Source organism: Triturus cristatus, chromosome 5_2, assembly GCF_964204655.1.
Source record: "Triturus cristatus chromosome 5_2, aTriCri1.1, whole genome shotgun sequence".
In the NCBI taxonomy this organism is placed as follows: Eukaryota; Metazoa; Chordata; class Amphibia; order Caudata; family Salamandridae; genus Triturus; species Triturus cristatus.
In genome coordinates this window covers 216,470,406-216,486,267 of record NC_140588.1, presented here as the reverse complement: position 1 = coordinate 216,486,267, position 15,862 = coordinate 216,470,406, and the positions used below count along the sequence as shown (strand labels likewise).

At 46.2% G+C, this 15,862-nt stretch overlaps 1 protein-coding gene across 3 annotated transcripts in view; it reads left to right on the top strand.

The window, feature by feature from the left end:
- ZNF236 (zinc finger protein 236) overlaps positions 1 to 15,862 on the top strand; it is a 1,017,074-nt gene that overhangs the window by 504,794 nt on the left and 496,418 nt on the right. For all 3 annotated transcript variants that reach the window (XM_085606997.1, XM_085606996.1, XM_085606998.1), the window contains exon 18: positions 194 to 345. In XM_085606997.1, the coding sequence (XP_085463123.1) occupies positions 194 to 345 (152 nt within the window). The remainder of the gene's footprint in view (positions 1 to 193; positions 346 to 15,862) is intronic.

Here is a 15,862-nt window from a genome sequence, read left to right as displayed (position 1 = left end):
AGCTTTTTATGGAAGGATGGAGCGATCCATATTTGCTGTTTCAAACGTTATGCGGTGCATTTTCTTCAGTACAAATGTATGTTTTTTTCTATGCTTAAAATTTGCCGTGTTGCATAGTAATGGTGCTTAAAATGTATACATTTATAGAACTGGTATTTTCATTAACATGTATGTATTTATCTTTTTTATTCAGGTGTGAATTTTGTCACAAAAGGTTTAAGAGGTCTAGCCATTTAAAGCAGCATGTGCGATCACATACAGGCGAGAAGCCTTACAAGTGCACATTGTGTGGGCGCGGATTTGTTTCTGCAGGGGTTCTAAAATCACATGAAAAAACACACACAGGTAATTACATCTTGTTTCCTGTTTTTCTTCAGAATTTAACTTTTTGCATTTACATCTCAATTAATTAAGAATGATCATTTACCCAGTCTAACACCTCCAGGATCGTCTCTTGCAAGCTATGTCTAAGGCCAATTCAGTTGATACGATTCATGTTACTTGAAAACAGAAAACAAGTATTTCATCATGTTATTTGTGGTTATTTAAGCTTTTTACTACTAATGATACCCCATTTATGATTATTCACCAAGCCAACAAAAAAGCAATTTTCTCATGAATACTGCCTTCTGCTTATTTATCTTCTTTAACCCACTGCAGTTTTCAGACAACTTCTAGATTTTAGAGCAGTTTCTGTAAAATGGCCACAGATCACAGTAGTATCTTTGCACAACCTGCTGCAGCCTGCCTATAATGGCGTCAGTTGGCACTGCTAGTCTTATTTCTTTTATTCTGCATTTCATCGAATCTGGGATCCGTAGCTTGCTCTTTGTTTTTTTGTTATTTTTTTATTTTTGTCCTCAGAGTTGATGATTTTTTTCTTCTTATTTTTTTTTCTGAAGGTATTGCATTTCAAGCTCTGCAAGTACTATCACAGGCAATTGTCTGTGAGAGACTTACAGTGGTGTTACTTGTTGACTTTGGGCATCAAGCTTGAAGCAGGTCTGTAAAACTGTTTTGCCCTCACACAGTTTAAAGGTATGGATGACCCCATAACATGAGGTTTCTACATTTTATTCTAAATCCAAATAGCATTTCCTTGTTGAGATGCGCTTTCCTGTGTGTGTCCATCATAAATGGTGCATCAAAAGTTTAAACGTTTCTCTATAAATTAGTACAGCCGTAGAAGGCATAAGACAAGGATCAAAGAGAAGCATTCTGAACTTGTTGATCCTGCTAAATTATAAGCTGGACCAGTTGAGTTCCGTCAAAGGATTTTCAGAGGAGCAAATCGTGGTCTTTCAGGCGACCGTGTTAGCCTTTTTCAGTTCCATTTGCCGGGAACACTTTGTGTGACTCTTGGGAAGTGTTTCTGTTACTCCAGCAGCTGTGACCAGTATTTGGTATTGTTTTGATGCCAGTGAATTTGGCCATTAGTGCAGCTAGCCACCAGTTTTACATGCTGGCTCCACTGCTAGCTACTGGTTTGTCTGCTTTCTCTCCAGAAATACAAACTTGTGGATTCTGGTTTGGTACCACTACCTCCCAACGCACAGCTGATTTAGCTGTGAGCTAGCTAACTCTCTCAGCAGGGTTTAACAAAAGTGCCAAACCCACACTCTTGGGTCCCCACTCAAGCAAGTCTGTTTCACCACTAATACTCAAGGTTTTAGAATGCAAAACACTGTTGAATTGTGCATGCCAGCAGCCACAGTGGGGCAGAGGCTGCCACTTTCTCTCCTTCAATGGTCTAAATTACTCTAAGTGTCTCTGAGAACTGTGTGCGGAAATGCCACTACACCCATTTTGACAGGCAGGGAAAGACGAAGTGTGCTATTTCTGATACTTTGTAGTGCTTAGTAAGTATGGAGGTCTCCCTTATTCTTGGTTTCAAAAATAGATCTTGAGCTTGCAGAAATGAACAAGATACCCTTCAATTAGATCCTTTTTGTGTTTCAGAGTCAATACTGAGTAATATCTCTAGACTTTCAGGGTGCATATTTTCACCTTCAGATGCAGCCCTTTCACAGGGAGATTTTTTTTAGTTTTAGTTTTAACAATGATGTTCATTAGTTTTATAGTTAAGATAACAGCACACATCACATGTGCAGGATATTTTTCAATATTAGTGCGTGGACAGGAAGTCAGTTTCAGGTGGCCCTCACCACATATCGTCTGGAGAAATGACAAAGACTTGTTATAGTGGGGAAGTCCTGAGTTAGACTCGTCTACCTAAATTCTGTATGATGATAGCCCTGTCGAGGGGAGGGCGAAACAGTGGCAAACTTGGTGGTGGTGTTGGTGGGGAGAGGGTGTGGGGTGGAGGAGGGATCTTTCTGAAATTTACTGTGGAAGGTGGTCACTTTCAGATCTCCAAAGTGACAGTTGCAGGGGCTCCTCTTCACAGATAAGTCATACACATTCACCTTACCTGGACAACTGTTTGATCAAAAGCACAACACCAGAATTATTGAATTTCCAATGGCTCTTTTGCATCATCTGTTTTCCCAAAAATCGGAAAAGGCAAGATACATTCCAACATGGAGAATGTATTTCATTGGAACAATATAGGACCCTATCCAAGAGATGGCCTTCTACTCATTAGACAAATGCATAATATATATCCTATGGCGAGCAGCTTCTTTCGAGTTTTCCTGTGGTCATTGTTAACGTTGCTAAGCTTGTTTGTTTCCTGCATTCCCTGATACTGTGATTAATGTTCCAGGGGTTGCTCTGACCCTTTGAAGTGGAAGGGTACTTAAAATTCTCTGAATAAAAATTTGGCCTTCATTGGGGTGTCCGACTTTCCAGTCACTTATCTGGTTAACTCCAGCTCTCTTACTGTTTCAGGAGTTGTGTTGCATTCTTTGTAATCCGACCACAATGGATACTGTTGCCAAGGACAACTAAGAGGGGCATGGTCATGTGCAAGATGCACCTATGCCAGTAGCTTTGTACATTCTGCATCCCTTGCATAATTAACTGTTAATTAGATGCGTTCATCCTAAAATATCAAAAATGTTTAAAATGTATATGCATCGGACGTGCCTTCTAGGCAACCAGATCCTCCTTCAGCTCATTCTCTACCCACTCCTGTCAGTGTCTTATTCTTTGTTTTTATTATGCCTGCTAAGCCTTATTGTAAGGACTGGAACCAGCTGAGGGGAGAGCGAGATCAAACAAGAGACCCCTATTGAGGAACATGGTCACCCCCCCCCCCCCCCCCCCAACACACACACACAAAAAGATATGACTTTCCTGAGGGCTAGCTGGAAAATGGAGGGCTTTTTGCTAGTTTCTCCTCTGAAGTTCGATCAAGTGATACAGGTGTGGAAGAAGCTGCAGTAAGCAATCTTAATTGTCGGCTTCTTAACAAGTTCAGAGCTCCATAAGATTTATCATTTTACATGTTAGTAAATCCAATTCCTGAGTCTCTCATTATGTAGACTGCGCTGAAGTGATGCCTCTTGCTAACTCACTTTTGTGAATGATGCCTAATCCTGGCAACAATAAAGCAATACATCAGCATGAATCACTTTTGACATGCTTATACATTATTTACATTTATTAACCGTATAAGTATTTTTTTTATTGGACAGTGTAGGAAGATGGCTCTATATGGTATGCCGAGTAGGTGGTTATACCGCGCAGAGAATCCAGGAGTTCTCCAAGAGTGTACAGGGCTCAATGTAAAACCCAAAGAGCTCTATTAGTGTAAGTGTAGGCGAGCAGCCTTGGGCCTAACACAGAGGAGTTTAAGACTTTTATTGCACAACATTGGCAAATAATGAGCACATGACTCAAAAAGAGAATCCACAGCATTTTTATAAAAATAAGCTTTGTTTGTATTTTATTTTAAGACCAAGATCTTTGCAATAAGGGAAATACATTTTTAAATAAAAAATACTTTTATACAATAATGTGGTTTTACAGGTAATTACCACACTTACAAATCCAGTCTTTGACCCCAAAGGTCAGCAAGGAGCAAGGGTCAGGTAAGTATCAAAACTGCACCACCAGCAGCACAGGGGCGGCCGGGTGCATAGGTCAAATTTGGAGTTCAGCCCAATTCTTTTCAATGGAGCCTGGGTGTGCCTGAACCCACACTGCTTACAGGTAAGTGGATTGGTTGTAGGAGCCAAGCTTTGGTGGTTAGCACAAACGCGGGGGGCACAAAGCAGCACCAAACATACACCACCAGCAGCACTGGGGCGACCAGTTGCAAGGTGCAAAATCGGCGTCTGGCGCCCAATGCTTTTTAATGGAGTCTCTTCTTTTGACAAACAGGCTGCAGGCATCGCTCTGGAGGTTGCAAGAGGAAGACCAATGGCAGGAGAGGTAAGTAGAGATTTAGTGTTTCGCAGGGGCACCGTCTGTTCAGCTCACCAAGGCCCAGGGGCTTCGGGTGCAGGGGTGCCTTTTGACGTCGGAATCTTCTTACTGGATCCGGTCGCGGTCAGGAGGAACATCTTGATTCAGTTTGCTGGCATCATCGTGGAGGTCAGGAGTGGTCAGCCAACGCTGGACTCGAGTTCAGGATTGCTGAGGAGACTTTACTGAGCAGGTGGGCCACTCAGACTCGTCCCTTGGGTGTTGGGTGCTGAGTGGGCAGGTATTGCGGTTCCAGCTGGATCCGGAGACCTTTGAGTTGTTTTCTTCCAGATAAGTCCTCTGTCCACGGGAGATTTGAGTCTTCTTTGAAAGCAGCAGTCCTCCTTGGGTTTACTGCAGTCTCTGGCTTCAAGACAGGTTGCAGGTTTGCAGAAGCTGGAGACAGGCCGGTAGGGCTGGGGTCAAGGCAGTCATCATCTTCAGTCTTCTCTACAAGGATGTCTTCTTAGATCATTGCAGATCTAGTTTTTAGGTCTGGGGGACCCACCTAAATACTATATTTAGAAGGTGTTTTAGGGTAGTAGTAGGTAGGACCAATAGGCACCTTACCTGGGGTGACTACACCCACTATTATACCACCCTCCTGTGGGAGGGGGCATAGACCTAGCCCTGATTGGAGGAGTCCCCTCATCTTCAAGATGGAGAGGACTGAAAAGTGAGCTAAACTTCACCTCCTCCATCTGAGGGTTGGAGTTGGCAAAGGTTGGCACTCCTCATAGTCTTTGAGATTTCCCGGTTTTCCTGCTCAAAGTGGGAGTGTATCAGCAGCAGAGGCTGGTGGTCGCATTACAAAGGGGTTTGGCCTTTGAAGCTTCCCCTTTGAGCACTGGCCCATACTGGGGGAGGAGGCATGACAACTCTGCCCAGGATGTGCATTGTTCTGGTCCCGGAGAGCAGAGGCTCTCCACCCAGGGGCCTGAAAACATGTCTGTGTGTGGCAGCCTGCCTAAAGCCAGTCTGTGCCCACACCAGGGTCGGTAGGTTTTCAGGGGGCACCTCTGAGGTGATCTCTGAATACATGGTTTAAAAAATCTCCGAATAGACCCTAATACCGTAGGGACATTTCTGCTCATGCAGATATGCCTACACCTGGGATATTGTGCTCCCTGCCTTAGGGCTGGTAAGCCCTGCTAGAGGTGTGGCTTACCTATGTCTTAGGCAGCGCTAGCTGGCATGGCACACAGGCAGTGTGCCATGTTGACTTGGTCATTTCTTCACCTCACAGGGGCATGTCAGCTGCAGGGGCAGTGGCTTGGTCCTAGTGAGTGGGTCCCAGGGAACCCTCTTCAGCCTCCAGCCCAGGGTACCACTTACTAGGGATTTGCAGGGGGCAGAAGTACTAATTGAGGACATGTTTTAGCGGAAAAAACACTGGTACTGGGAACCTGCACAACACGGACCCAGTCCTCTATAGTCAAAGTTGCATCAAAAGCCAGGAATGGCTCTGCAACAAATGGTCACAGGTCACAGGGTGCTGGAAGGATCTAATGGTTGTTACTGCAAAGATTCAGAAAGAAGTGGATTGGAGGAACACCAGGCATGTAGTGCTGGGGAGACCTTTCAAACTACCAGCTCCCACCGTGACCATAACAACGGACTCATCCCACAAGGTTTGGAGAGTGCACATGGTCAGCCTAAAGGTCAGGGGCCTCTCGAGCCCGGTGGATGCATTGAAACGCATAAACCTACTGGAATTCAAGACTGTCTTCTGAGCATTAAAAGTCTTCCAGCCACATGTAAAAGAGTGGTCAGTGCTGATCCAGATTAACAACACAACTACAATGTTCTACCTCAACAAACTGGGACAACAAAGTTGTTCCTCCTACCAAAACTAGCACAGTGAATATGGAAGAGGCACTCCAACGAAACACAACTTGTGTGGCGATACACCTCCAAGGTGAACAGAACACAGAAGCAGATAGACAAACACTCCCCACGAGTGGGAGATAAAACAAAAGGTACTGGACGACGTGTTTAGACAATGGGACACTCCAAGCATATATCTTTTTGCAAGCCCACTGAACGCAAAATGCCGGTATATTGTATCCAGATTTCCACACCATCAATCCAAAGGGAATGCCAGATCGATAAACTGGTCAGGGGCATTTGCATACACCTTTCCACTGATTCCCCTGATCACAAGAGTATTGGACAAATTCACATAAATTCAAACAGTCAAGGATGCCCCTCATACTCCTCACCCCACAGTGGGCCAGACAGACGTGATACTCTAACCAACTAGAGATGTCTCAGGATCTTCTAGCTATGGAGAACGGGAGGCTATGCCACCTAGAGGCAGTCATACTCAATGTGGCAGCATGGCTCCTGAATACCTAAAATTCTGACATCTTTAACTGCCCCCTGGACTATAGAAATTGATAGGGAGGCAAGCAAACAGCACACAGAAGTGCTACACATCCAAGTGAGTCAGATAGATGCCTTGGAGAAGGGACCACCAGAGGCTAGAAAAAAGGGCAGACCACAAAACTGTATTAACATACCTCGCCCACCTACTGGACACTAGCCTGACCTACGCATAGTTGAAGGTCATCTTGGCTGCCATACTTGCATGCACTGGAGGAACAATGGAGAACAGCCCCATCACACTACTGATGGTGAAGAGATTCCTGGAAGGATCAAAGAAGGTGGCACCACTGAGAGTGGCACCAACACCAATGTGGAACTTGAACATAGTACTCACACAACTGATGGCAGGACTGTTTAAACCTATGCATAAAGCAGAACTGAAGTTCCTAATCCTCAAAACTTCCTTCCTAGTGGCGATCACATTGCTTCCCAGGCTGAGCGAGCTACAAGCACTCACCACCTTACAACCATACCATCAAATTCACAAGGACAAGTAGTCTTAAGAACAAACCCACTGTTTCTCCCAAAGTTAGTATAACAATTCCAGTGTGTAGGAAACTGGCCTTTTGTTGCAGTTGGTCCCCCTACGTTTTGCCCCCTTTTTAGGTCTCGCTCTCGAGACCTATTGTCGCCGAGATGCCTCTCAAGGGAGACAGACCGGGGCACGCGCAGCGATTGGGGTCGGGGTCTGTGGACGCGCTTGCGCAGACGCGCACACACACAGACAGAGAGAGGTGTGAACACTACCAGCGCGACGTCCGTATAATAATGTATAAGTGATAACGAAATTACTTTTCCGCTGCAAGCATTGGCTACGCAAAACATTTATTTTAACTTTTCAGTTTCACTTTAATTTTACTGTAAAAAGGCCTCGCGGAGAATTCACTGCATTGTTAAGAATTTGCGCCTCCCCCCTCCGCCCCGCTCCCCCAAATAAGTACATCAGGAACAAACTAAAACCAATATCTATAGATTTAAACTTGTCTCTCTCCCCGAAACCTCAGCACTCCTCTATACAAAAATAAAACGAAGGAAGGCAGTGTTACTAAATGCGCTGGCGTTGCAGCCCGCGCCCCGCATGCATGCGCCCCCCCTCCCAGCGCTGCAGGGCCATGGCGCGCGGGCACTCACCTGTGCTGAGACGGCCCGGAAGAGGCACGAGGCGTCCTTGGCGGTCAGCTTGCGGTACAGCCCCAGAGAGCTGAGGAAGTCGTCCATGGTCACCTCGTTGAGGGACTTCTGCCCGAAGTACTTCTTCATTCCCCGCTGCATGGTGGCGGTTGGATACTGCGGGCTGGGTCTGTGCTCTGTGGCCGCCCCCTCTCACGGCCCTTAATCAGGGCTCAGGGGCTGCACATGAGGGCAGGAACCTCGCACCTGCGCGCACGACGCACCGCGGCCTCTGCGCCCACAGGCCTGCCCGGTGAGCGTCCGACCTCCCGGGCAGCAAGCATGTCGTCTGTTTTGCAGCCAGACCCCTCCCCCCAAACGTGCATTCCCACCTTTTTACAAAGTTGCAAACCTCGGATGTTTTTGTGCTCCAAAGAAGGCACGTCAAGACGTTTGTTTATCAAGCACTCATTTAAATGTCTTTGAAACGAGGACTGCAAGGCATTAGTCTTTAAACTGTGACGTATGCTAGTTAACAGTCTATATGGACCGATTTTTGTCACACCTGCTCATTCACCCCCATCATACCTGTGTGTGGCCGCTTCGCCGTTACAACAGGCCCAGTACCTATGGTGGTATAATTTAGCGTTCTCCAGCCTGAACTTTACCATACTCGAAATATAGTTAAATTCCATTGCCTTCTATTAATTACCCACCCAGCAAATTCACAACGTCCCCTTAGTTTGCTCTGTTGCCCTGCTTTAACTTAAGTGGAACAAGTCTCACCCCCCCCCCCACCCCCCCCCCACACACTCCCCAGCAAACCTTATTGGACGCTTGACATGAGCACCAGTTTCATTACACAGTGACACATTCTTTATATGGTGTATATTGACTGTGCATCATTCACACAATTATGCAATTATGTAGCCATCACTAGAGAGGGGCTATGGCTCCGTCCACACATTGGAAGCCAGGAGTACATGTTTTGATAGGGCACAAGTTTTGTGTTTCCGCAAAAAAAAATACTTACCCTCCATACAGCTGGGATTATATTGTTTATTTATCCTGCTGCCTCATCTTGAACTTTGATGGACATACACATGACATTGGAATGCTATTAAAGTGTCTTAGACAAATGGAAAATTAATTTTGTTTTTCTTTGGCAGCAGCAGAGAGGGCAGGAGGACTGTCATTATCCTACATGGAGTTTAGGTGTGACTTGGCAGTACCAATGTCACCTGACATTCTTACCTACACCAATATTACCTAAGCCAGTAGGTAGTTAGAATTAGGATGTAGTTTCTATAGGAAGAGCGTTTTTTTCATTTGCCAATAACTTTGGCATCGTTTGATAAATTTTCCAAAAATTTTTAAAGCCAGTTTGACACTCACTTCGGCTGCTGTCTTGAAAGTTTCGTGGTGCTCCTTCAAGCGGGAGGCTGAGAACAGGGAGGAGAGCCCCCAAAATGCATTTTCCCTGTGTTACTTTCCATATTATTGATACACGGCTACAGACCAAACGGCTGAACAGAATGACACCAAATTTGGCAGAAAGGTAGACGTCTGATCAGGGAAGTGCCTGTTTGTGATATTGTCAGAGGCAGCTCTTCCGCTAAGGCGGAGGAGCATCACCCACTGCTTTTAAGCAGTGTAAATAAAGGAAACATAAAATGATAATAACACAGTTTCTGTGCTGCTTTGCGTGGATGGCTGATCTGCTCTCAGAGCAGGGTAAGGAAGGAGTGGTTTGCCCGCTCCTAGTGTGCAATGACTGTTTGGCTGGCCCTATGGGGCTGGCCCTATGGGGCGGCCCAAACAGTAATGCGCACTATGAATGTTCTCCATACAGGCTGCATTACAGCCTGCATGGAGAAAATGCCCAGGCCCACAGTCTCCATCTGAGTGCCGAACCACGGCACTCAGACCAATCACAACGCTGCATTGCAGCGGTGCGGTACGTCGGGGGAGCCTATGTGCTTACCAATCACAACGCTGCAAGTTGTGATTAGTCAGGGGAGCCTGGGTGCTTCCTGTTCGGTGGAGTCCTGACATGGAGGAGAGACATGGCGGCGATTAGGTAAGTTATTTTTATTTTTTTATACCTCACACCTGCCCCGCCACCCCCGAACGGTGCCGTCCGCCACTGAATTTGGTGTAAATCCGTTCAGTAGTTGTGGAGTTATTTTAAAAAATTCCAATTGAATACATAGGGACGCAGGGTATATGCGATACCGCCCGATCTTGTGCTGAGATCTAATTGGCTGCCAACAATTCAAACCAGGAAGTGTTGGAAGCCATCTTGTGGCTCAGCTTGAATCGAGTCACAGGAAAGTTTTTGCAAAAAAAGAAAAGGGGGCAGGGTAGAAACACCCTGATCCACTAGGCCTCCTGAGGGTGTGGGGGTCCCACAGGAACCCGCAGGGCCCCAAAAAAAAATTCAGCTGAAGTGCTGCTGGATCCACGGTTCGCGCTGAAAATTTAAAAAAGAAAGGAGGGGGATTGCACAGCCTCCCCCTCCTCCTGGGGCTCGTTGTGAGGCAGCTGACAGAGTATAGAAAGTATAACTAGACCAGCCAAGTCGCCCCTACGGTTTCTCCTATAAATCAAAGTTCCCTCTCCTTTTCAGCAGGATCCATGCTTGATTCATCTACAGGAATCACAGAGGTCCTACCCTAGTTAGTGCCTTGTTTACTTTTACGCACCCTGGGCCCTAGCTGTGGGTCGCATTAGGTCGGTCTGTCACCTGTAATCTTTTGCAGCTGTCGTTTGCTGCCCCGAATTGTCTGCTCCACTTCAACTTTAAAACTGAGTCACACACGCGCATGTTTGATTCGCTTGAAATTATTATTATTTTTTTTGCAGATTTATATAGCGTGAACTCGGCCTGAAGGTATTGGAGCACTTTATAGGAGCACCAGTTATTGTTACACAAGGACACATTCATTATTTAGTAGGCATGGGAGATTAAGTGATTTGCCCAGAATCACCGGATGTGGCGTCAACCCCATTCTCAACCTTGGTTTCCCAGCTCCAAAGTCGGCAGTCTAGCCGTGAGACCACATCCTCTCCCGTTTTCTCCATTTGGTTGAAAACACGCACTAATTATTATACTGCGTCTTACCTGCCTGGATCGATGAATGAAATCAGGCATCCCGTAACGGAAAGCAGCCTTGTTATTAACAGGCCTGTTGATTCCTGTCCATTAACACTTTTTTTTAAACTTTCTTTTTCATACCAGGCCCTTCTGAAATAAATCACAGGCTGCCAGCGTGAGTCCCTTGTTTACCTTTCTTTCATCGCAGAAGGCAAGCTGCGCTTCCCTAGCTAGCTAAGCTTTCTATGGGGTGCCTCTTACATCAACAAGCATTTGCAATGCAATAGGTCTCGCAGTTACACGAGTTAAAGCTATTGGTATTGTAAATGACAATGCCAATAGGCATTGTTATTTGCAATGTCAATAGCTCAAACTCGCGTAAATGCGAGACCTAATGCATTGCAAATGCTTGTTAGCTACTAGATGCTGATTTTCGACCCTGACAGTGCACTGAGGCCTGCTAACCAGACCCAGTGCTTTTTCCCTACAACAAGGTGAAGTCTAATCTTTTACAATTGGCTGAGGATTTTAGCACCCTTGTAAGTCCCTATAAAATGGTACCACAGGTACCTAGGGAATGGGTGTCAAACATGGTCCCTAAGGGCTGCAGCATATGTTATGCCACCCTAAGGGAACCACAAACAAATTGCACACAGATTGCTATTGCAGGCTGTGTGACATGGTGCAAACCATAAGTAAAACCATGACATGACACACTCCTGTGTGTCATGCCAAAGTCACTGCATGTAATATATGTAAGTCACCCCTACTGCACCCAGCTTTTGAGCCCTAAGGCAGGGTGCATTGTATTTTAAGTTAGGGCATATCTGCATGAGCATTTATGACACCGTGATGTCTGGTTTTATTTCTAGATATTGCAAGTGAGCAGGGAATCCATCTTAAGGTATGTACTGGACACTGGCCTCAACGAGTTGCCCAGGTACATAATGACTTCACTGAAACCTATGGAGTTTGGGATCACCTCATATTAATAAACACACACTGATTCCAGTGATGGATTTATTAATACAGTCACCCAGAGGTTACCTTAGAGGTACCCATTGAAGCCCTCTAGTGTGCTGGCTGACTGGTCCAGTCCAGCCTGCCACCACAGACCCGCTAGAACCCCGCTCTCAGAGGACAAACACAATACCTGCTCTGGAGAGAGGTGTTATGACCTCCTCCTCCAAAAAGGCTGGTAAATCAGCATATCAAGGCAGGAGACTTCAATGGTCTTTGCCGCCTTTGTTATGTGACCCTAGGCTTCCCCAGACAGGGGAAATGCTACCCCCTGCCCTGGGCCAATTAGGCACCAGGACAGGTGGGAAAATTAACTATGCAGGAAGTGTGTTGCACTGCTGTGCTGGAAACGCGTCTAGGGTGAACAGCCTGAAGTGAATAAAAAATTAGGAATTTCAACCTTCTTGTGGAATTAGGAATTCAGGGACGGGGTGATGTCCACTCCCCAAAGGAAGTGATCATCCAGGGGGTGTAGTGACCCCAGGTGTAAGTAGCCCATTGTCTACTACCCTTCACTCCCCTATATTGAATATTTAGCGGATCCCTTGATAACAGGACTTCAGATTTCGACGGACACAAAAGGAGTGGACAAAGAAGACAACTGACCCCAGAATCGAGGAGCACGACAGACTTTGGGCCAACCCTACCTGCTGCACCTGACACTCGTGGAGCAAACGCCTGTCCTGCGGCTGTGCAGACTCCAAGAAACCCAGAGTGCTGCCAGTGCTTTGCCAATCACCAGAGAAGCTCCCTTGGAGTAGAGGAGCTACTCCCCTGCAGCCGCAGGCACAAAAGAACAAGGTCTGATTTTACCGATGCTGCACACCCAGGAAAATCTCACTGTGCTCGTACCTGTCAGATCTGCCCCCTCGCCAAGTGTGGGGACTGCAGAACCTACAGGAGCTGTGCAGTACCAATACCTGAGGTACTGAAACCTTTGCAGCAGTCAAGGCTTGTGTCCAGACCGGACACCAATATCGAGTAAGACCAACCTGCATGGGACTTCAGGGACAGTGAGATCCACATTGAGAGTAGCCCAACTGTCCTGTTTGCTAATTTTGTGCAGAACAAAGACTAAGAAGTGAGTCTTCGACCACCGCCACCCGACGCCTCAAAGTCCCTCTGTATGCACTATTCACAACCCGAGTACAAGGAGTTGGGAGGTGGTGGTGCCAACGGGGTCTTCAGACCCACAGGACTTGGGTTTACCCAGACTGGACTTCCAGTCACCACCTGCATTCTCTTTCTACAGGCCCCCTCCAAACGCAAGTGACTCCAGCACCAACCCGAATGCCACAAGACACCACTGCACTGAGCCCCACTGCCCAAGGAGAAGTGGACCTAGCATCTCAAGGGTCGAGCCCACCTGTGGGTTTCACAGACTGGTCCCCAAGTCCCAGCTTGCAGCCTCTTTCTGATTGGATCATTACCCATTGAAGTGAATGGAACACCCAACGCTGTAACACACCTCTGACACGAAAGCCCCAGAGTCGCCCAAGGTGACCTGTTGGTGTGGCCTTTGACCTTGCCCCATACTCACCTAAAGTCCCAGAGAACAGTCCCGTCAGTCTGTTAAGTGAGCGAATACAGTACATGTTTCCCCCCATTGGAAAACATTACCACACCCAAAAATTGCAATGTCAACTTCTGAAAACTGTAAAAATTAATAACTTGAAAAGTACTTACCTGATTTTGATGATCTTGGTATCTAAACTTATCTAAATATGCATACTATATTTATAAATTGGTGTCGGATTTCTTTGAGTGTGTGTGTGTGTCTCACTGCCTTCTTGTGTGCAATAAATACTTAACACTGCCCTCTGATATGCCTAGCTGCTCGCCCACACTACCACAAAAGAGGGCATTTGGGGTGTCATTTGTACATCTGTCAACTGATCTGGGTTTTGCTGGACTCTTTACACAGTGTACCTATTTTTGGTCCACTATATAAAGAACCAGCTTCCTCCCCACGTCAATGAGAGCCTTCAACTATTTGCCTTCTTTCCAGAATAAAAAACAAAGGCCCTGGTCATGCGGAGAGCCCTCCTGCACTACCTGCAGGATACAATGACAATAAGAAAGGGAAAACAACTTTTTTCCTTTGCCTGGTCAACCAGAGACATACCATTAACAAAGAGTACCTTTGCATGGTAGATAGGAGAGACACTCCAAACTTGCTCCACAAGGGCAGGGAAAACTGCCCATAGGGCGCACTCATCAGGTTCAACCACGGCATTCCTTTTCAATGGTACCATCAGTAACATCTGCATGGCTGCGACGTGGTCATTCTCACACACACTCGCACACACACACACACACACACCTTCACAAAACACTACTGTGTGGACATCCAAATAAACCAGCGAGCGCAAGTGGGACAGTATACTGCAACACCTGCTTGCTAACTCCATCACATTCCAACCCACCCTCCCCAAAGAGGTAAACATTGCTACGTAATCAATGCACCGCATATGGACCCAGAAAATGATTCATGCTGCAAAATGAAATGGTTACTTAGCACAAAAAGTACTTTTGCAGCTTGAAGAGTTTTCTGGATTTAGTTGTGACCCACCCGCCTCCTCGGGAGTATGGGGAACACAAAGGCGAGGTGAACACCATTTCCGGAAGGAGTAAACTTCAAACAGTCTGGATCGCCATGGGGAGAAAAGGATCTGAAGATGGCGATCATGCGCAGGAACTTCCAGGGCGTACATCTGACATCATTGTTTGTTTTTTTATTTATTTATCAAACATACGTAGTACTGAATCTACAGAGACACTACTGTCTTTAGAAAGATTCACTACAGTAAAAACAAATAAAATAAGTGCCATATAAAAACTTATGAATCAAAAACATGTAAAGCCCTCTTCTCAACCCTAATCAAACTATTATTAATTAAAAGAGGTGTTTTGTTATAGTCACAATTCTCATCTAATTCCTCCAAGGACATATACAATAAGCTAACAATTCCACAGGAAAAAAAAACCAAATCTCCCCACGCAATAAGTAAAGCTGATTTGCAAAAGTGCAATGTTCTCTCCTACAACGTTCTTAAAAATATTAAAACAACCTACTTATGGTTTTACAGCAGACATAAAAACTCTTCAAGCGATGCCAAATATTTACAGAAGACAGATTCAGCATAAAAAATAATGCCTTCTCATATGTTTCACAGGAATATTGTGTTGGAGGCATATGAGCTGCAGATTACACACTGTGCATAGATCGCCATCTGGTGTTGGGCCTGGATGTTTGCAGTTGTTTTTCTCTTGGAAAGTCTTTGGAAGTCACTAAGTACGTGACTCCTCCTTTGGATCATATTGCGCATGGGCTTCGGCTCCATCCTCAGATTGTTTTTTTCCGCCATCCGGCTCGGATGTGTTCTTCGTGCTCCAGTTCTGAACCGTTCCAGTTTTCCTGTTCGGCGCGCAATCTTTCCCCTTTTCGACGGTATTGTCTCGATCGCATCTCCACAATTGACGCGACTCTCTTCGGTTCCGGTCGTCGACGAAGGCCTTCGGGCCTACCTGGGCCTCCTGTCCTGGCTGATGGAAAGTACGCCATTTAAAAAGTGTTCTCGATGTGTGTCGAAGTTTCCCCACACCGATCTACATGAGGTGTGCAACCTCTGTCTCTCTCCAGAACACGAGGCAAGGGACTGTCCGGCTTGCGCCTCCTTCTGATTGAAGAAGACAATTCGGGACTGACGAGCAAGGAGAACTATGGCTCACTCGTCGACTTCGATCCCCGACGACATCTTCGAAGAAGGCGTTGATGTTCCAGAACAGCAGCACACCGAAGAAGGCCTCGTCAGTGCTTCCGAAGCTGACGACTCCGACATTGAGGACATCACTCCAGCACAGAGGGGCGTGAGT